Source organism: Orbilia oligospora (assembly GCF_000225545.1).
Source record: "Orbilia oligospora ATCC 24927 unplaced genomic scaffold scaffold00043, whole genome shotgun sequence".
Classification (NCBI taxonomy): domain Eukaryota; kingdom Fungi; phylum Ascomycota; class Orbiliomycetes; order Orbiliales; family Orbiliaceae; genus Orbilia; species Orbilia oligospora.
In genome coordinates this window covers 1,953,498-1,975,854 of record NW_011645600.1, presented here as the reverse complement: position 1 = coordinate 1,975,854, position 22,357 = coordinate 1,953,498, and the positions used below count along the sequence as shown (strand labels likewise).

The 22,357-nt window shown below is 45.0% G+C and overlaps 5 protein-coding genes across 5 annotated transcripts; 3 read left to right on the top strand and 2 right to left on the bottom strand.

Annotated features, from left to right (window-relative positions):
- Positions 1-7,615: 7,615 nt before the first annotated feature.
- AOL_s00043g589 (uncharacterized protein) lies at positions 7,616-9,287 on the top strand (the record flags this gene model as incomplete). The annotated part of the gene is made up of 3 exons (XM_011121075.1): positions 7,616-8,184; positions 8,295-8,468; positions 8,627-9,287. The coding sequence occupies 3 exons, from the start codon at positions 7,616-7,618 to the stop codon at positions 9,285-9,287; spliced, it is 1,404 nt and encodes a 467-aa protein (XP_011119377.1).
- Positions 9,288-12,115: 2,828 nt separating this feature from the next.
- On the top strand, positions 12,116-14,404 carry AOL_s00043g588 (uncharacterized protein; the record flags this gene model as incomplete). Its single annotated transcript, XM_011121074.1, has 7 exons — positions 12,116-12,197; positions 12,248-12,378; positions 12,485-12,563; positions 12,984-13,835; positions 13,897-13,985; positions 14,075-14,280; positions 14,362-14,404. The coding sequence occupies 7 exons, from the start codon at positions 12,116-12,118 to the stop codon at positions 14,402-14,404; spliced, it is 1,482 nt and encodes a 493-aa protein (XP_011119376.1).
- Positions 14,405-14,890: 486 nt separating this feature from the next.
- Positions 14,891-18,006, bottom strand: AOL_s00043g587 (uncharacterized protein; the record flags this gene model as incomplete). Its single annotated transcript, XM_011121073.1, has 5 exons — positions 14,891-14,971; positions 15,085-16,753; positions 16,815-17,713; positions 17,776-17,889; positions 17,998-18,006. 5 exons carry the CDS (start codon positions 18,004-18,006, stop codon positions 14,891-14,893), a joined length of 2,772 nt encoding a protein of 923 aa, XP_011119375.1.
- A 606-nt stretch (positions 18,007-18,612) lies between these two features.
- Positions 18,613-19,380, top strand: AOL_s00043g586 (uncharacterized protein; the record flags this gene model as incomplete). Its single annotated transcript, XM_011121072.1, has 2 exons — positions 18,613-18,626; positions 18,735-19,380. 2 exons carry the CDS (start codon positions 18,613-18,615, stop codon positions 19,378-19,380), a joined length of 660 nt encoding a protein of 219 aa, XP_011119374.1.
- A 371-nt stretch (positions 19,381-19,751) lies between these two features.
- Positions 19,752-21,771, bottom strand: AOL_s00043g585 (uncharacterized protein; the record flags this gene model as incomplete). Its single annotated transcript, XM_011121071.1, has 4 exons — positions 19,752-19,763; positions 19,821-20,145; positions 20,201-20,647; positions 20,717-21,771. 4 exons carry the CDS (start codon positions 21,769-21,771, stop codon positions 19,752-19,754), a joined length of 1,839 nt encoding a protein of 612 aa, XP_011119373.1.
- Positions 21,772-22,357: the final 586 nt, after the last annotated feature.

Sequence of the window (22,357 nt, the reverse complement as noted above, 5' to 3'; positions counted from 1 at the left end):
TAAACGCCCAGTAAAACATGAACAAAGCAACCGTTCGAGTAAGGCCTGCCCGCCTGGCCTGCACGCATACGATGCCGTAGCTGGGCAATATTATTAATTAATTATTCAGGCAAGCTTGCAAGTTTTCAACGAACAGACTTGGAGTTGTAAAAGGTTAAAGTAGGCATGCAGGCTCTTGAAAAATAAACCATGCCTATAGTTTTTCTGCCATGGTACGGGAATATGTCACAATGTAAGTCCATGCGAATATAACAATAACAATGATAATTAATATTTTCGACTGCTACGGCTATGGCTACGGCCACAGTGCAAGTTGTGTGTGCGCCTTGCCGGCTGGTTCCCCAACCCGTCCAAGCCATCAAGAACGAGAAACAAAAAGGCTAGTTCCTATGAAACCCGCAAACACAACCAGGTCACCCTTGCCGCATCGACGTAACAGTGGAAACGGCGGCTGATCTTTTGTCCCAACTTCGGCCACGAACAGAAGGTAGCCGTCAATACCTCGAAATCGGTGCTAGCTTCGCCGATAACGAAGTCGAGGGAAGGATGGACGGGTGTACCCCTCAGCTTGACTTTCATGAGATACTCTTTCCCCCTCACCCCCCAAGAGGATGATATCTCGAGTTCCCCCGTTTGCAGCTCCGAATCCCTCTTGGCCGGTGCTCCATTGAGGAATTTATCGTGTCGCTGATATGATCTTTGCCAGGATCAGGCATGTATGCCTTCCTTTGGATCAACGGCTCAAGGAAAACCTTCTTACAGCGGTAAACCGAGAATAACCTCACACGGGTTATAAATTAAAGTCCAGACCAGGTTTCAACAACTATGCATGAGATGCGAAAGAAAAATAAAAAAAGAATGAAAATAAAAATAAACAAAAATGAAAACGAAAATAAGTGAAAAAGAAGAAGAAGAAGAAAAATCATATGGTCGAGAGCAAAAAAGAAAAAAGGAGGTGTACATACATGTATGTATGTAAGTAAGTATGTACCGTGTATGTATTATATTAGACAGGAGCAACAGAAAATGGGCCAAAACTCCGAGCGCACACGATCGTAGCCGAAAAGTTTTGGGGTTTTCCTTCTGTCTTGTGCTTTTTTCAAAAACGGCCTAAAGTTGAATGTGGAAGAGTTTCAAAAATTCAAAGACGTCTCATGACCCGGTTCGCATCCGACATTTTCAATGCAGGTAATATAATACTATCAAGATTGAATTCGTGAGGTTTCGTTCCGTCCCTCGATTTCAAACTTTCCCGGGATAACCTTGCTCGAAAAGACATCGACAGTGGATTATTCATGGCTGGTGTCGTCCATATGATTGGGCTCTCGGGTAGAAGTAGCTAGATGTACCCCATTTTTAAATGAGGAAGCATAAGCTCGAGATCATGTCGCGGCGGAATGGAAAATATTATTAGTAGCACGCACGTATCAGGACTTTTCGATCAGATGAATATTTATTTTTCTTTCCTTTCTTCCTTGGTCGAGCTCGACAGTTTTCGAAAGCAAGAAGAAGAAGAAAAAAGGAATATCGGGACTTTCGGCCAGCTGGCTTCAATTCAAATTACGGGCAAAGGCTTGTAAGGAGAAGGTTAGAAATCCCAAGATTTGGGACACCTTAAGCTTTCCTGTCTGCCTGGAACTCGAACGATAGAGAATGCCTCCTCCTTCCGTTTGTAGAGGCTCACGATATCACCACCGGTGACCATAAACGAGAACACGGGAACACTTTTGAGAACCAAGATATTCGCAATTGTCATTGCCTGGCTAAGATGGATTCCTAACAGCGATACGCTGTCACAAGTATGAAGGCACCACCGGCACCCTAGCTTTCTCCGTCTCTAACTGGATGACTTGTACTTTGGGGTTATCTCCATGGATCCAAATCAATGTAATAGGCAAGATCGCAAGCACTAATATAATATCAGGCCAACTAGAGCGCCTCCCAAGTATCAAGTATAAGGTAGTAACTCTGGTATAGTAAACTTTATGTCGGCCGGTTTTATAAGCAGATCCCAAACTTAGGGAAGGTCAATCGCTAAGCGGCCCTAAGAGCCCCACTTTTGCATCTTCGTGCTTGCAATTCTGTGGCCATTGAAGCGGTTAAAGCTATATGGTCCGTGGAGGTCCCATACATAACCCATATACCAGGGCTGTTGAGAGTGGGGAAATCCGTGTAATTATAATATAGAATGTGTGAAAAGAGTATACGGGCCCGATATTGACGGAAGTTTTTGTTTCTGTTTTTCCCATAAGCCCCCTTCAGGCCACTGCACTTGTTTGTTTAAAACATAGCATTTTGGGGCATTTTGGGGATCGTAAATGCCGCAATTTATTCCATCGGCCAGCGATTCGTGATTCCCGGGTACGCTTACGTCTTTGGGGAGTGAAAGGTCGAAGAGCCGTCGCTTGGATCATGCCAGATTCGATATTTTGAACGAAATCTCAATTGCACCCGGGCAGAACTCGCTAACCGAGGGGACATCCAGACATGCATAGCGTAGTATAATCCCATACCTTCTCGATAGCAAGTACTGTATCATGTTATCAAAGTACCCACCACCATCTCTTTAGCTCGTTCACGAATGGGGCCTTCTCCTCTCTTAAACTTCTTTTCCTACCCGCAGCCGTTATGGATCAGTCTTGGATAACACCAAAAACACATGCAGGTGTAATGCCCGCATGTGGCGGAACGAAGTTCCAGGAAAATCTAGAGCTAACGAAGCTTTGTTGCTTGGCAGGCAAGTCATGTAATGTAATGTAATGTAAGGAAGTCATATTGTAATAACTTATTTCCTCGGAGAGAAAAAGATCAGGCCGGGAACCTTTCGAAATTGAGGTTGATCGAGTCTGCAAGCCCTTTACAGTGTCTGCAGCTTGTATATCCATATCCGGGGCATATCTGTGTGTGTGTGAGCTTGCCGATGCAATGCTTCCTTCTTGTTAAATTTTTTTTTTTTCTTTTATATAAAGTAGTATACATGACACTTTGGATATCCTGTTTTCTGGTCTTTCGTATCGTATGTACGGATCGATATTACGAGCATTGCCCAGGCAGGTATAGGCTTGCCAACTGTCAATAATAAAGGAAAATACCAAGAAGGATAAGAAGGACAAGAAGAACAAAAAGGGCTCAGTTCTATCTGCTCAAGTGATATGATGCTGGCTTAGGTTGTGTATGGTATGGTATGGTATGGGAGGGGATGGGATGGTATGGTATGGTACTTACTTACTTCCCCACACATCCCGCCTGATGCCTACTTTTAACTCATGCCGTTCTTGTCGATGCCTCACAATCCAGCCAAAGGTTATTACGAGTGAGAAATGCTGGTACATGTACGTTTAACTTGGCCAGGCTACCGGATTTCGGGACCATCTTTGTGAATGTGATCCCCCCCTCTCTCCCTCTCCCTCTCCCTCATATCTCGATTGAGATGACTGACTGTGTCATGGCCTGTTGGTGCGGGGGTCCTTAACAATGTGCACAATACATGTAACTCCTCACCTCACTTCACCAAGGTCTGCGTCCTCATCTCGGATGCATTTGGTCATATGCATATTTACATATCCAACGACCGACACTAGCGAAGCCCAAGAATTCGCAAAGAAAAGGAAAGAAAAGAAAAAAACAAAAAAACAAAACAAAAACAAAACAAAACGAGAGTTAAAAGAGGGAAGCTTGACGAGATGACAAAAGCGGACGGAGACTAGTCAGTTGTTCACTGCAGTCCATTGCATTGCCGATGTTCCTGGAAGGGGGTTCTCTAGGGGCCCATCTCGGGCAAAGAAGCGGAGTTTTCCTGTCTCTTCAAGCTTCTGACAGGCCGATCCCACAGCTAACTCGAAGGCATGGATGTAAGTACTTGCATACATGATACCTATAGCCTACTAGCAAGTACGGAGGATGTTTAATGTATGTACGATGGAATATTTTAAGCACACAGGTTTGGGTTTATGCCGAAATTTAAGGTAAGTCGAGCTCCACCCGGCCTATTCCTCATCGGTTCAGCCACTGCGGCATCAGTTTGCCCACTGTGAGACCATATCGCAGATAGATGCCTTTCCAAGCGAATGAAATCATTAACTTTGTTATTTCTGTTATTTTTATTATTTTTATGCTTATTTTTGTAGAATCTTGAAGAAATTAAGAGAGATCGGAGAGGGAGAAATAAGGAAATATACAGAACGGTTTTAAAACAAAATCATCATACCGTGTCTTGTACTTACAATTGTAATTTGGTACCCGACGCATTAACCATCATCTGTTTTTAGTCCATCGACGTTAGCCACCAAGCCCAGGTCTTAACCAACTAGCAGGGAATCCTTATTAGAGATTCTGAATTCTGTTGAACGAACGAACGAAAGGACGGACAAAGCGAAGTTTGAGAAAGATACATACATACTTCCAGGACAGGCATTTTCAGGCTCCCGCTTTTTTTCCCCTCTCGTTTGTTTCGTTTTCTAGATCATGGTGTGTGTACGGCCGGACGACTAAACCATTAATTGTGACCCGTCGTCTTGATTTCCCTCGCGCAGGATAATTAATGGATATGAGCTAACTAACATATGCAAATACGTACTTACACATATACAGATACATACCTATATAACATGCATACACTAAGTTTCTTTCGACTGTTAATCTCCATTAGTCAATCCAGTCTAGCTAGTACTCCGTAGAAGGATGCAATAATGATAAATGATAAATGATAAATGTATCGATGTATGGTAGGTACGGTACTTATGGTACAAGACTAGCACATGTATGTAGTACGGCAATGTGTGGCCCGGGGTGCATGCTAATAATAACCAGCCATGGCATGGTCGATTAATTAATTGTATGAATTTCTCAACAAAGCGAATTAAATCTTGCTGCAATGTTCAGGCTCGGACTCAGACAGCTGCTCGACGGCATTAATTTTTGCAATCGACAGGACTAAAATTATAATTAATTAAGTAAACAAATATATACGTATATGTCGTGTATGTAGATCTAGAGGATGTATTTACATACTTAAGTACGTATACGTATACAGTACGTACAACTGGTATAGTACAGTACAATTCATAAACGAATATACCTAGTATACACTAGACTAGTAACGTACGATGTTTAGATTCAATCGACTCGTGCAAGTAAGTAAGTAAGTAAATAAGTAAGTAAATAAGTCAGTCAGTAAGTACTCGTTCTTGCCTATTTGCTGCCATTTGTGACCTGCCTGTTACTTAGCCCACCGCTATGCTATCACCATGTAATGTACCCAGGACAGGACAGGACAGGACAGGCCCCCTCCTCATAACACAACCGTTCAACCTCGACTCGACTCGACTCGACTCCTCAGGCTCGGATTTTGTTTTTCTTATTCTTCGATCCCAGTTAGTTCGAGTAAGTCAAGTAAACTTAACTTTCCATCTTTATACTTACTTACTTACTTACTTACTTACTTATTACTGTTCCTATCCCCCCAGGTCTTTCCATCCGGAATCGTTGTTCCCTTTTTTCTTTTGTTTCTCTTCAACTTCCTCCCTTTTCCTTCCATCGGTGGAACCAAAATTATTATATTTCCTGGCCCGTTTTTCCATTTAAACTTACTATTTCTTGAAGCTCATGTCGTTTGCCTGTGTTGTTTTTGGCTTCGAATTCAACGACTCGATTTAATCCATCGAGGAGGCACCACGAGATTGCATTCTTTTTATTATATCTTATATCATATATTACTTATTGTCTTTGGCCTTTTCTCTTTCTTTCCTTTTTTTGTTTCTTTTTCCTTTTTTACCTTCGACCTTCAACTATTACTTTGATTCGACATCAGCACTTACCTACTACTTACTTACTTAACTTATTAAGACTTATCCAAACGGGCCTGATAAACCTTTTTTTTTATTTTATATTTTATATATAACGCGGGAGAGAAACTGCATCTGCAAGAGTTCGCTTAGAACTGTACTCTGCACCGCTCTTATCAATTGGTCAAGCCGAAGGGGTGGACGGATTCGAGTTTTTGGGAACAGTATAAGATCATATCATAACTGCAGCTGGGGGGGCGCGGAAAGACACTCGACTTCAATTCAAAATTCGATATATACCCGTCCACTAAGCTAAGGGCTTCTAATTTTCCATCCGAACTTACATACATACATCGTCATCATTCTCGCCTGAACGGAACCGTGGAGCCATTATTTTGCATATCTTTCCGACAAAGCCGTCGACTATCAAGGGTTCCCAACTCGAACGTCAGGATCGATCCCGGGAAAATATCGCAGAGCCGGCCTGCACAAACGAAAGTCTTGCCGTACTCACATATGCACAATATGCCTAGGTAGTTCGCTAGGGGCCCAGCAAAACAAATCAAAAAAAGAAGAGGGAGAGATCTATTCCTGTCATCATTTTCGACTTCCTGGGAAACTTCGCACTTTAGCCTGGTGTGGACCCTTGGCCCTTTTTTTCGAGCAGTGCAAACAAATCATATCCCGCCGCCGTTGTATCGTACGGTTAACCTCGAAATTCTGCCGCCTTTGGTGCTTCCCGAGGCGAAAACCGACCTGGCTTAGCTTGGGCCTAGTTCCAGTTCCAGTTCCAGTTTTAACGTCCCAGTTCCAGTTCCAGCCTGTTCCTTCCGTGGGGCCGCCAGAGTGCTTGATATTATCATTACCCCAGAATATAGCAAGTCGGATTTGGGTAAGTTGCGAATTAATACCACTCTCCCAACGCCCTTTTTTGTACTCGATCTCAGCAGAAAGAAAGAAAGAAAGAAAGAAAAAAAACGAACTTGAGAAAAACCTCTGTTCATAAAATGCACTTTTATCACCCTTCCTCGTATTTTCTGGCCGGCTACACGGCTCTCAAGACTATGACCTTCGAGGCTAACGTGATTTCCAAACTTGCCGTTGATTCGCAGGTGGCTTTTCCCGCGCGGAACGGTTTCGCCACGGGCCATAGTACATCCACATCCATCCTGAAACTCTTTAACTTCCAGACACACGTCCGAGCCGCTGAGCTAAGATCTTATTCATTCCTGAATCTGCTGGTTTGAAGATATCTCGTCCAAGCCGCTCCGCTCACTACTAGGATTATCCAATTGCCGTGACCTCTCTCTCTCTCTCTCTCTCTCTCTCATTCCGAGAGTGGTATTCTGGCCCGCCCGGACGGCCCCTTGCTGTCGAAGGAGCTTGCTTTTGCGTTGAAAGCAACATTCTTCTGCAGGGACCTCGAAGTACTTCTCACTTTCGCAATTGCTCTTGCTCTTGCTCTTGCTCTTTCGCCCTCTCCCAAGAAAGACTTGGTAGACGCAGCCAAAGGGCAAACCGAGAGAGTATCGGGGAAGGAATAAAAATTCCATTCCCAGCAGCATGAAACCTGGAACCGAGTTTGCTCTTGCAGCACAAGCCTAGATCGAAATTCGATCCATGGAATGCCTTTGAGGACCTTTCAATTCAACCCTGTTCCCAGTTCAAGCCTACTCGACCTCCTCGCCGCTGCATATATCTGGCTAGCTCCAATCGAGCCGAAGTCACTTACGTAGCTACCTGCTGCTTGACCTGCAACTGGGCGATCCATATTGAAATCTGCGAAAGAAAAATAAGCTGTGGAGCATTTCCACAAAACCGGTATCCGGATGATGTCTCCTAGGCCTCCACCACAACCTCCTCCACCACCCCTTACTCATCTTCGCCAAATCTTGACTCCTGAGCGATCTGAGGCCGCATCAAGTCGTTCTCATAGTAGACCTGTGCCGCCCTTGCTCCCTCCACCCCCACTACCACGGACCTCCCCGAATGTCCCGCCGGTTAAAACTACGGAAGGGTACTCGTATGCTTCACATCCTTCTTATCGACCCTTCCCCCCTCCACCTCCTCCAAGGTCTCTTCCTTCTCACGCTGCTGGTTCGCCTTCTAGAGTGCGGACTAACCTTGCTCCACCCTTGCCAATACATCGACGGCCGCCGGTTCCATATCTTCCAGAAGCGCCCTACCATTTTAATCCCGATGTGGGTCGCATTATAGCCCAGCCGGAGCCGTATGCAATAGAGTTGGAGCAAGGTAGAAGACGGTCCATACCGCCACCACCTCTATACCCTTTAAGTGAAGGGACAGCTGTGTCGCCAGAATCCGATTTCGCTGCGCCACGCTATGTTCAGCCAATAGGACATCTTGCAGGACAGTCCAGATCGCCCAGAGACCGTAGACTGTACGTATCATGCATCAACACCCCCTTGGGTATATATATATATATATATATATACCTATATAAGACGAATATTCGCTAACTCCTCTAATTCTTTTTTGAAAAAAAAAAAGATCTAATACACCATTGTCACAATCCCCAGGCCCAAGCTATACAACAGGAAACAAGAGAACCTTTGAAGAAACTCTTTCACCAGCACATAAGCCAGTCAGTCTTCAGAATACCCCACGAGGAAGCTTTTCAAGTGAGCTTGAGCTGCTACGCAGTATTCTCCCGCCTCGCCCAATGTATGTCTCTTTCTTTCTTTCTTTCTTTCTTTCTTTCTTTCTTTCTTTCTTTCTTCTTCTTCTTCTTCTTCCTTTTTTTTTTTCCCTTTTGATTCCCTCCTCTGTCTCCCTCTACGAACCTTCGAGTCAGTTACTAAAGTTGTGTTTTCATACTATAGGTCCGATAACCTTCAACTTATTGTAAGGCAACAACCAGTCGCAGCTAGAGCGTGCGGTTTTGGTGAAAGAGACCGTCGTGTTATCGATCCACCACCGATCGTTCAATTGGTCGCCTCTGACCCTTCAAACCCGTCGAGCGAATCCGACGTGAGGTACCCTTTCAACGTTGTCCACTGCACATTATGGAATGTAGCAGGAACAGCAGACGAAACTGCACTCGAGCAGCAGGACAAACGGCTTACAAGACGGCTCATGGGAACGCTCGTGGCGTCGCCTTTCATCGGGCAGGACGAAAATACCGAAGACGGGACGTTCTTTTGCTTCCCAGACCTCTCATGCCGCACACACGGCAAATTTCGACTGAAATTTGTGTTGATGTGCATAGACCCAATGGGACAACAAGCCAGCTTCACACCTGTTACCACTGAAGTGATGAGTGATGTGTTTACGGTCTACACTGCGAAGGAATTCCCAGGAATGAGGCCAAGTACGGGGCTGACTAAAGCGCTTAAGCAACAAGGATGCGCGATATCCGTGAAGAAAGGGAATGAGAAAGCTAGCCAGGCCTCACCACAGGAGGAAGATGAGGAGAAAAGTGGTGAGGGTGATGATTCCGACCAGGATACGGCTTCACGCGGAAAGCGTCGCAGGAAGGCATAAAAGATGGCAAAAGGTTCAAAACGACATATCAGTGATATCGTATGCATTCGATACCCCCCCCTTTCTTCTCTCTATCGGCAATATTTACTACGGATTAGAAGTTTCTCACAACCTTTCTTGATCCATTACGACAACTACCACATATACTTTTTTTTTTTGATGGGGCCTGTCCTATAGGTTCCTTGCATCGCATGCATGTTTAGAAAATCCAATCTTCTCTGAAAGAACAAAACCCTGCAATATTTTTGTTCAAAATGCTTTTTTTCTTTTTTGTATTTGATTTCTTGCCATTATAACATATATGATACCCCTCTGCGAGTTTTTGCTTATTTATTTATTTATCTTATTTTACTTTTTTTTTTCTCTTTCGATCCAAATACATTCTATATATCGTATCAGATCTTTACATGAATTCAACTTCAGCTGTCCAAATTATCCAGATTTATATTTTTACTCTTTTGATTATATTATTTGTTAAATACCTGAATACTGTTATTGGCAATAACTTAGATACCACTAAAGCCGCATCATGTACTCAAAGTATACATTTTTTCATCCATTATTGGCCATAAAGTTGCATATCTCTCGTATTTTTATTTTATTTTTTTTATATATTTTTTGTACTTTCCTCGGAAGCAGCCAATAGTTGTCGTCCCGGGTATGCCGGATTTCCAAGGTTGAGGACAAAAGGGTCCAAAAGTGATCATGAGAGATGAGATCTCGGGAGCTAATGAGATCATGAGAGCTCGGTTTGGCTGATCAGTTGCCGCAGTTAGAACTAATTTGCTATCAAATGCACATTGCATGAAGGTTCTTAAGAATTGCAAGTTGAATCGATATGTTTTTTTTTCGAAGCTAAAAGATTCTGCAACCCCCTACGTTAAGTACGTTCGTTAGTAGTGCAGGTCGACCGGGATATACCAATTAGTCGTGGAATGCATTGCAGCAAGGCCGCTTTCTTAGTAAGGGAACTAGACCAAGACCATCGAGAAAGAAAGGAAGTCACTAAAAACAAAAATAAAGGACCAGGCAAAAAAAAAAAAAAAAAAAAAAAAAGTACTTATTCTTATTAAAGAAAAGGAGCCAAGTTCAGGATAAGAAGTAGCAGCAAATGTGTTTGTGTAACGAACAGCGACCTCCTCCCTTTGCTGCAGGAGGCTGGGCCCCGTTTTCGAAGGAGATCTTGTGATGTCATTGGCTGGCCACGAGTAATGGATCTTGTGTGGAGCATGGAGTGGAGTGGAGAGTGTGGTGAGTGTTGGGCCAGCAAAAACTGCAACAGATTGGGATCTCTCCAGGCAAAAGTTGCCGGGCATGCCAGGCAAGGGTTTCCAATTTATTCGCTTCGATGGCTGCATCCAGAATCATATCCTTTCTCCACCCCACACTCCCAAAGAGTAAACTACCACCACCGCCGACGCCCTTCGGACTCGACGCTCATTCCCCGGCATCGGCTAATATCCCTGGTCAAACGCTGTCCAATACGGGAATCTTCGCGAGGGCCAACGGTGTCGTTGTCCAATTATCATCTTTGCAATTGATATCCAGCCAGCGCTTTCGCTTCAAAATTTATACCCTCTAGGTTTCTTGAAGCTGCGAAGAGACGCCAGCCGGCTGTTTCATCTTTTCCAATCTGCTTCACATTGACTTTAAAAGAAGGCTTTGGCGTATTATCCTATTTGTTAATTGGGTACGTTATCCGGGAAATCTTTTTTTTTCTTTCTTCCCTTCTTTCCTTCTTTCTGTCTTTAAAGCCATTTAATGTGTCATGGTCACAAGGGTTCTAGCGGCAACTAGTACCTGGCGGATGTATAAATATGCCAGAGTAGGCATCGAAATTAACATTTGATCTTATGTAAAGGTACAACGATCACGAGAGGGAAAGAAAGAAAGAAAAGAAAAAAGAAGAAAACACCAACCTCTCAATTGCGAAAGACATCCCATTGAAGCATCGATTATCCTTCTGCAGCCGGCTCGTATTGCCTGTAATAAAGAAATTCCTGCGCGCCTCATTCCATAAATCCTCGGGCATCAGATAGGAAGGCAAAAGGGAGAGAAGAAAAGAGAGAAAAATAAAATATAAAAAAAATTATGCTCCGTCAAGCCATCAGAACGCAGAGGCCTCTGCTACGGCAGTATTGGTACGTACATATCCTCCATATCTCTCTTCAACTAAAAGCGGTGTCGAAATTGCGACTGCATCGTTGCGCAAATGTTTCTGATAGTCAAATCATGGCGTTTCTAGCAAATCGCAGGTCCGATGCATAGCAACTTCGCAATCAAAGCAGGCCAGCGAGGCTCCAAAGGGGCTCAATCGAACCAGTCATGCTATCACGCAACCAAAATCGCAGGGTGCATCTCAAGCAATGTGTAAGCCTCTCAGAATCATACTCTTTCTATCACATTTCACTCCGACAGCGAATGAAATGAAGGGAAATATAAAGAAAGAAAGAAAAAGTGGTCACAAAGAAGACCAGATACATGCATCGGAGCGTAGCGACGGCGAATGAAATGAATTTGCATGCTGATACTTTGGCCGATTTGGATTCTGTCCAACTATAGTATATGCAACAGGACTGAAAGAACCAGACATGGATAAAGCCCAAGTCGGCATATCATCTGTGAGACTCCACGTGGACTAAGTGGAACTTTTGCCCCGACCCTTCGGGACTTGCCATCACGAAGGAGAAGAAGAAGAAACGAAGGGGTCATTTTTGCGAGAGAGAAAGGGAACTGCCTAGCTGACATGGGGGTTCGAATGGCCTGTGTCACCATGACACGGCATCCCGGTTCCTTTTTAGGTGTGGTATTCAGGTAATCCGTGTAACATGCATCTACTTGACCTTAACTACAAGGTCAAGGAAGGTGTGGAGGCTGCCGGCTTGGTGGGATATCAATTCAATACCATTGGTGTGAGGTAAGGGCATACCATTCCTTATTACGCCAGCTAATTGTAGTAGCTAAAGGGCTACACGAGCTCACTCTACTCGCAACTGATCACGATATCTGCTTCAGCGATGCGATTTCGATGGGAACATCAGGAATGCGATATTCCCTGCAATCGAGAGACTTAATTGCGGATTCAATTGAGGTATTTGCAACATGGAATATCCCACTGTGAAACCAAAAGGCAGGAAGTATAGCATTATTGTCTATTGGCTCCGTTAAGCTAATTCAAATGCCTTCTACCTTTATAGACTGTCATGGGTGGACAATGGTACGACGCCAATATTTCCATCCCTGGTTGTGACAAGAATATGCCAGGTGTCTTAATGGGTGAGATCGAATACTATCTAGCATGAAGTAAAGGTAGCTAGATAGCTAACGGTGCATATAGTCTGACCAATCCCTTCTCTACCCTGGAAGGCCCTTAACGGCCGTCTCGCGAATCGTTCTAATTTGCGAGTTCTGTAGGCAATGGGAAGAGTCAACCGGCCGTCTTTGATGGTGTACGGTGGTACAATCCGTGCAGGCCGTTCCTCATGCTTAGGCGATAAGCCTATCGATATTGTTTCAGGTAACTTTCGCCTCACGCTTGCAGCTACTTATGTAGCTACCCTAGCTGCTACCCGCATGAAATCCGGCTCAAGTCGTTCACCTCATAACCTGCCATTCTTGTGAAATTCTTGAAAATTGAAAAGCTATTTTGTTTCTAATTCACCATACCTCTTTCGTCCTTTGGGTACAAATCTATAGCATTCCAGTCGTATGGCGAATACATCACCGGCGCAATCGATGAAAAGACCAGGTTCGACATCATCAGAAACGCCTGTCCCGGTCAGGGCGCCTGCGGTGGCATGTACACCGCAAACACGATGGCTACAGCGATCGAATCAATGGGCATGTCCCTCCCCGGCTCATCCTCCAATCCAGCCGATTCGCAGGAGAAGCTTGACGAATGCATCACAGCGGGCACTGCAATCCGCAATTTGTTAGAGAAGGACATAACCCCCCGCCAGATCCTTACTCGATCAGCATTTGAGAACGCTATGGTTGTTGTGAATATCACGGGTGGTTCGACAAATGCGGTGTTACATTTGATCGCAATTGCACATTCCGTTGGCGTGGACCTTAAGATCGATGATTTCCAAAGTGTGAGTGATCGGATACCTTTCCTGGCGGATTTGAAGCCTAGTGGGAAGTATGTGATGGCGGATATTCACCGGATCGGAGGTACACCTGCTTTGTTGAAGTATCTGTTGCAGAATGATTTGATCGATGGTGGTATTATGACCGTTACCGGGAAGACGTTGGCCGAGAATTTACAGAAGGTTGAAGGTTTCCCCAAGGATCAAGATATTATCAGACCCTTGTCCAATCCGATCAAACCCACCGGTCATATCCAGATCTTGAGGGGTTCTTTGGCACCTGGTGGTGCTGTAGGGAAGATCACGGGGAAGGAAGGGTTGGTTTTCAAGGGGAAAGCGAGAGTCTACGATGCTGAGGATTTGTTCATTGAGTCCTTGGAGAGAGGAGAAATCAAGAAGGGAGAGAAGACAGTAGTTGTTATTCGATACGAAGGACCAAAGGGAGGACCTGGAATGCCTGGTACGCATATCCCCACCATTGACTCAAAAGTATATGGTATTAGTATTAACATATGAACTAGAAATGTTGAAACCAAGTTCCGCCATTATGGGAGCTGGTCTGGGCAAAGATGTTGCCTTAATCACTGACGGCAGATTCTCTGGAGGTTCTGTAAGTTATACTCGTCTCTTCCTTATTTCTAAATCTATAGCGGATCACACACCCTCAATTTAGAATTAACTAACACCCTCCCCCTCTAGCACGGTTTTTTGATCGGCCATATCGTCCCAGAAGCCCAAGAGGGTGGTCCAATCGCCTTCGTCGAAGACGGTGACGATATCATCATCGATGCCGAAACCCGTAAACTAGACCTTCTAGTCGATGAAGCAACCCTTGCCAAGCGGAAAGAGGGCTATGTCCAGAAACCATTGAAGTACAACAAAGGTACATTGTATAAATACGCAAAGTAAGTCTCCACCCACTACCCCTACACCCTTTTTAATTGCGGGAAAAAGGAGAAGACTCTAACTGTCGAAAAACGCAATAGGAACGTGGCCGATGCAAGCCATGGATGTATCACCGATTCCTGATCTGCTATTTAAATATAATTTATAATGAGCAAAGGAACCGATGATATGGTTTGAATGTTTCTTTTCTTTTCTTTCTACGGCTAAGTTGTAATGCATCAAAATACTTTGGTATATATTGTCCATGTAACTTAATTCTCACGTCCTCTTCTGTCATAAAAAAAAAGTTATGCATGCATGCGGTTGCCCAATATTTAAAGAACTAGTCCTCGCGACGTCCTATATATGGATTGTAAACTTCTAGTATCAAACCCTAAACGAAGAAAGGAAAAAAGAAGAAGAAGAAGAAGAAAAAGATACCGGTTGTAATGTTACAATACGGTATTCTTTATCGCCAATAGTACCACAGTTTTAAAAGGGTTCCTCTACCCTATATCATGAACCGGGTGAAAAGGAAGGGCAAAAAATAGAAAGAGAAAGAAAACAATATATATATATATATATATATATATAATATATAGAACCCGAATTTCCTCCAAGAATGTCCCGCTATGACGGCGCAATATATGTAATGTCATTATACAACGAACTCCGTATCTGCAACAGCGCAGACAATTCCTTCAAAAACTCCTGTTCAAAAAGTAACATCATTAGCTTCCACACTTATAGTAAATATATATATATATATGTTTTGAAAGCTGAAACCAAGGAACAAAACTAGGGAGGGCAGAGGTTATACATACCTGCAAAATCACAATATTTGTAAGTAAATGCGACATCGTCATGGTCGAAACATGGTGATCATCGCTCTCCGCCGAAAAGCTTGACATAGTCTCCGAAGCCGTCTCCCCATCACTTTCCATCTGCCCTTCCATAGCCGTGATAGCAGGAGTATTGGTCCCACCGGGACTAGTAACCGCCGGTAAACTCGGCAATGGCTTCATAGTGGCCTCGTTATATATCTCTTTCCCATTCACTAATTTGATCCTAATCTGCGTTCCCACCAGATGTGGTCCGAAGGGACTCATAACGCTGGCACTCACGTTCCTTGTATGTCCCGACGAACGTCCTCTCAAACTACCCATGCTTGGCGGCATCTTACTTGGTGATAGGTGAGAAGCGCTGAGAGCGGGGCTAGCGGATCTCCTGGGGGTTGTAGAAAAGTCTGATGTAGACCCACCAGTTGCTCCCGAAATGCTAGGTCGCGTCTTCGATACTCTACGTGGAGAACCCGACTGAATAGCATTCGTGTTAAGTAGTGCTTCATTCAGGGATTCCGTAAATTTGAAGGCATGCTTGCGTTCGAAGAGTCTGATGTCCAAATTTGGTACCTGCGTGCGGTACTTTTCTACTAATTCAACCAAGCTTCGGAGAGTCTTGAAAAATGTGGTTTCATCGATTGGTTGTGGTGGTTTTCGAGCAGCTAGGATTTTGCGGAGATGATTGGCGATGAAGTCTTCTTCTTTCTCATCATCGTCGTCATCATCGTCAGAGGCTTCAGAGGCTGGGTCGATTGGGCGGCCGAAGGGACTTTCTTCGTCAAATGGATTCTCTCCTTCTTCTTCCTCTTCTTCTTCCTCATCGTACATTCCATGATTCGCCGAGTCGTTGTGATACATTGACGCATCCATCAATAACCACTTCTCAAGACTGACGTTACAACAACTTGCCATATCAATAAGCAATGAAGTAAGCATCAAATTCGTCTCAACCGTATTCCCGAAGAACGACTCCAACAGCCGCATGCAAGCTACCAACACGGGGTCATCCGGGCGAACAATATGCTCACTAATTGAGGGTGCACAGGCATGTGTCGGCACTGCTTGATTCCTCTGGTTCAGCTTCGCAGCAAGCACATGCACCGAACACGGATGTGTCTCCACGAGCACGGACATATCGCTAACATATGTCTCATATGTCGGATCCTCCTCGTCTTCTTCAGAAATCCTAGCAATAAATCCAGTCAAGATCTCTAGCTCGTGATTTAACATCCCCGCGGTCCTGGATTTAGGACTTGCCGCCACGGGTGTAGTTTTCAGCACAGATATGGCAACGTATGGGTGAAACTTGCGGATCATAGCTGATACTAAACGGAGGGTGGATGCTATCGTCGGCTGGGATTTGGACCGCAGACCCGTCAATATCAGATCGACTAAACTATAGAGATCTGGTGTGGGTGTGCTATCTGCTTCTGGGGTTTGACTTAGGATGTCTAAGGCTTCTTTTCTTTTCACCACACTCGGCGAGTCATCTGCCGGAGTTGCTGAGCCTGTTGGTAGAGAGAGAACATATGATAGAAGGATATGTGTCATATCGGTGGAATCCAATTGTTCGAGGATAATCCGGAGATATGTCAAAACAGCAACAGACGAACCGCCGTCAACGTCTGAACTTTCCAGCAGCGATGGGTACCTAAAAAATGGTATTAGCAGTGATAACCCATCTCGGGCATCCACTAAAGGGGGCCACTTACAACAGCTGCTGAATAAATAGCACTCTAAAATGATCCAACAACGTCTGCCGAACCTCATTCGAATGACAATGCTCCAGCACATCCTGCCAAAACGCCATGTACGACAAAAATGTATCCAAATGCGTTCTAAACTCTATGGAATCCGACCTAACAGCGCCAAACGACCCATCTTGCCTATAATCCGAAAACCGTAACGCCGGCGGAATATCCTCTTCCGAATACGCAATCACCAACTTTCTACTAAGCTGACTGTATAACGCTCCAAGCCCAGATGCCATTATAGTAGCCAAATCGCTCTCCACGATCCATGTTTCCAACGCCTTTGACGACGATGCGGATTCGATAATGTATAACAACCCAGTCCTCGCAAAGTCACCCACCCTGCCATCGTGGTGCACATAATCCAATAGCAAATAAAACAGCGGGAAATCTTCTTTATTCGTTATCCCCACAAACCGTTCATTGGAATCCGCCGAAGGTCGTCTATCCCCCCTCTTCGCGAACCATAGCGGCAAAGTATCAGGGTTCTGTCTAATCTTCGTGGCCAAGCTGAACAAAAACTCCACGAATTCGGTCTCATATGTCGGATCTGCTTTTCTAGCAGTCTTTTGTAAGAAATCTGTCAGACTTTGTGCGAAGTTTGGGGCGGATAGGAATTCGTTTTCTTCATCGTCTATCAAAGTGGAGAAGAAGCGGATTACGGCGGTGATTACGATGGATGAACCGTTTTGGGCGATCCGGGAGACAGGGATGAAGATTTGTTGGTCATAAGCATAGTTGTAACAAAGACGAACGGATTGGTTTTCTTCTTCGATTAGGAGGTCGGTGAGGCGGAGAATGGGGTTTCGAAGGTTGGTTTGCAGGTGGGGGTCATTTGGGTGGCCGTTTCGCCAGGAGTGCTATCGAACGTCAGCACGGAGCTGGTACTAATCTAGCAAAGGGGTATATGGGCCTAACGAACTTGGAGAGTAAGCCATATCCTCTTGAAGTCCTGTAATCTGTTATCCGGACTCGGGATTACGACCTGCTTGCGAGCAGGAGTAGTCGTAGGACTATTTCCAATCAGACGATTCCACTGCACAAAAACACCCCAATTGTTAGTTGAATCAAGTATAGAGCATTATCCAGGAGAACCCTTGCATCCGATCCCCATCATAACTAGAATTAAAGGGAGGGCTCTTACGAAATCCATTGTCTAACAACAGCTATAGCTATTCCTCCCCCCTCAATCGGTCCGTAGAGTAGAGTAGATGTCGTTCCTTGGGTATGGTGTGTCGAATAGCTACGATGTAACCAACAGATTGATATTAAAAACTATAACACCGCCGGTATTATACGGGGAGGTCCTTGAAGTGGAAACCGCACGAGGTACAAGTTAGGTGTCCCCAGCCCAGCTTATCTAATCACCCGCGAGGTACCCATTAGCACAGGCACCAGGCCGGGTAGCTAGGCTTAGGTATCGCTTCCGAATGTTAAAAAATTGCGGCTCTGCACCGGGCTGCTTTTTTAGCTCTTCCCAATCGTGCAGGTGAGAATGGGAAAGGTCGAATTGACTGAAATGAAAGTGTATAAGAGACCACGTCGGGGCGGGTTGGGAATAAGCCCCGACAAACTCCACGCGACTTGCGAACCTTCATCGCTTGTTGGCGCTTAAATCCGACTCTGTTATAAGAACCGGGTAATTATCTCCGGCTTCAACGGCCGCGACGGTAGTTAATCACGAAAGCCCGATTGGCTCTACTCCCATTCATCATCCTTCTTTATTCTGTTTCCACCCATCTCATCCTTGAACAACATCATGCCAGTCACCGGGTAAGCTTCCTTCTTTCCTTTCTTTACTACTACTATTACTACTACCACTCTTCCAGTCCTGGATGAACTACCACTAACACTCTCATGAACGAGCTTATAACCATACAGCCTCTACTTCTGTCCTGACTCAGGCACCACCCAAAATCCCGCCGCCGCAATCATCGACCGTCTCTCCAAACGCTACCAGCCAACTTTCATCGCAAAATGGTCCTTAGAACACCGTCTCCTCCGTGAAAACGGTCCTCCTTCCTCCTCAACCGTAGTTACCCCCAGCCTACAAGCCCCAGTTACACAAACTCCACCTCAAACTAGGTACATGCAATACCTCGATCTATCCTTCCACCCCGGAAAACGGTTTTGTCTGGTTGATAGATCTATCGTCACCATCGATCCGGACTTTGAGCATATCCTTACCGCAAAGTTACAAGGACTGTGGAGTATGAGATTGACGCTCAAGGCCGAGGGAAATATCCTAGAACTCGAGGATTTTAAGATCAAAATCGCAACTCTGAGTCAGGGTAGCGTGATCAAAGGTGTGCTCATGGAGGTCGAGTACATACCTTGCGCGTATCTAGAGCAGGGCGAAGGGGTCATTCGAGACTTCATCGAGCAGCTGGAACTCCCTAATGGGCCGAATGTCAGGTATTACTTTTCACAAGCACCCGTTGTCAATCCCGATGAAAATGATGAACCAAGAGAGTTCTCGATTTTGGATACGGGGATGCAGTATATGGAACTGCTGAGGTTGAGATGACCTCTTCTCGAAACAAACCTACGGAAGGGAAAAAGAGATGGAGATTTAGATATTTGATGATATATAATAATCTTGATTGATTGTTAATACTAAGGTAAGCGATATATTACTACTAATGCCTTGCAGCGTAGCGCGCTTCTTTTTTTGTCTTCGTTCACTATCTTATATCCTTCTCTTCAAAAATTTTATCTTTTCAGTACCTCGTAAATCAAATGTCAAAAGCCTCCCCATAAACTCCTGATAAACAAACAATCCACTAAAGCATTAAATCATATATAGTTCCCTGGTATCGTCGCGAGCAGCCTATCAGGCCCAAAAACACACAAGATGGTAGCTCCACGGTAGCAATTTTTAGCTCCCGCCGGGGTTAATTACCATGTTTCCTATAATCTAGTCAGAATTTGGTTCCCAGGTAGAAGAGACGGTGGACTCCAACTTACAGTAATATATTGGAAGCTCTTTTCCTTATTTTTCCAGAAATTCTTTGCTTCTTCTCTTCGGATCTTCCCCTTCTTCATAGCAACATCAATTAATGCTTCTTCAACCCCTTCACCCATACCCTTGGAGCTGCCGCAAACAAAGACACGGCCATCGAGGGAGTTAATTACAAACCAAACAAGATCTGCTTGGTTGCGAACTTCCTCCTGGACATAACGGCCAGTGCCGACTCTAGATTGAACTACAGTCTTCACCTTCTGCTCATCGGCACCCCATTCGCCAGCGTAAAGCTCATCCAATAATGAGTCTCTAATACCTTGGATAACCCTAAACTACAGTTAGTCTTATTGTAAAACGACGATGGTCGGAGGGTATAACATACCAAACTTTATTCGCACAGTTCGCACTTTGCAACCTCCTCTGCACGAACCCACGGAACGGAGCAATACCCACACCAGCACCAATCAGAATCATTGGACCATCAGGCTGGAATTCGCGGGCAAGAGGATTTTGCATCAGTCCCCTGAACATGGGGACGTGGATGGTAGCCGAGCCACCGCTTTGGATGTACTTCAAGGCCATACGTTCGAAGAAACCGGATCCAACACCAGTACGCTGTCCACCTTGCCAATCGTCGGCCTCATGGACAGACACAGCAATTTCAACAACACGTCGATTTGCATATTTAGTAGTGTGTGGATCGCTTGAGAGAGAGTAGAACCGAGGCATAAGTGGCTGCAAGACCGTCATAAGATGGCCCAATGGTGGCTTCGAGGATGGGAAAGCACTAAGAAGCTGGTAAAGTGTGACATATGGACCAGTGCGCAGTCTGTACATAACTGTCAGTCAGCAGCTGTAGCCAATAAATATACAATGGTGGTAGTAGTTCCAAACTTACTCGCAGAAAGCAGCCTGGCCCTGTCTAGAACAAAGGTACATCAGGATCTTCTTTTCGTATTCGTCCTGAGCATACTCAGCCAGAACTCGAAGGAGGTTCTTCTTGGGCGGATAGCTCTGGACGTCGACGGTCCATGTCAACAACTCTCTCCTAGTAGTCGTCAAGAGACGACTTTCATCCTCACCCCAGATTGTCGGCCATCTACCACTCTTGGTGTGTACGTTGATGACTTCGTCACGCATCAGAATAGGAACTTCAAGGATATCAAAAAGCTGGTCGACAAGCTCTTCATCATTTGGAGCACAGACACCAATGGCGCCGCCGACAACAAAGTCGACGCCGGCTCCTTCCTCGGGGTAGTCGGTAACATCGAGGTCGAAGTGGTACGTTCGCTTTTCAGCCCCAGGCGACGTTAAACATCTAGTATGGTGGATTTTGCTAGGAAATACTTCATATGGCGGATGTGGGGTCACGAATTTCGGAGGATGCGTCTTAACGGTGGATTTGTACTCGACATCTTCGGAGAGAGGTTCCAAGGTGATGATATTGGGAGGAAGTACGAAAATTCCGCGAAGATTTGTCTTCATGTTAAGTGGGGTCAATTGCAGGTTGAGCGATCGGAAGGCGGGGTTGTTCGGAAGGACGAGTGGGTCGAGTGAAGGCGAAGGAGGAGCAGAGGAGCCATCGCCACCATTAATACGACAGCAGCCTCCACCGCAGCATTCAGCCTTGATAAGATTGGTGGCAGAGGAGTCCCCTAGCAGATTATGAATGGCTCTAGCCATATCTACTTGGTGGGTAGATGCTCTTCGAGCACGAGATCTGAGAGGAATCCTGGACCTGCCAGTACTGGTAAAATCGACTTCAAGAATCGGACTGGCCTGAGCCTTCTTGAGAATCGCATCGGTGGTCTTGGAAAGGGCGGCAACTGTGGAGGAAGGGGATTCTTCGTCACTGCTGCTACCACTGTTGTTGGAGAGGACCTTGGTTGGCTCTTCAGGAATAGACGACTCAGCAGCCCGAATGGCCTGGTATTCGTCCTCGGTGGCCGTCATTGTTGTATTAGAGAATATAGAAATAGATTTGTAATTATCAGATCTGAAAGTAGCAGAAGGACCCTGTGTAAATGAGCAATGATTCGGAATGATATCACTGCCACGGGGTCGGACCGAAGGTGTGTTGCCTCTGAGGACGAGTGGTGGCGAACTCCGGAGAATCGAGTGTGGGTAAAATGAGGAAGCCGACAAGGGGAGAAGCCGAAGCCGAATCAAAATCCGAGCCGTGATCTGATAAAAATATTTTAAATTAAAATTAAAATGTCAATTTTGGAAATTATTATTTTTCGAGATAGATCCGATATGGAGAAAAGATATATATCTCCAAATGAAATTTTGGTAGTCGGGTAGATATTATAACCGAGCAAAAGAGAAGTTCCCTAAAAGTGACCGAGGAAAATTCAAGGCAGCCAGGGTGCTAGTTCGTTGAATTTAAATTTTTAAATTTTTTTTCCTGGCTTGTGGGATTCTTCGTTATGAGACTAGTAAAAGCAATAGACGGGCTTCCAAGAACTAAAAGAGGACAGAAGAAGCAGCTGAGATCGGCTCTGGCAGAGATGGATGTATATTTGGATATGATCAATAT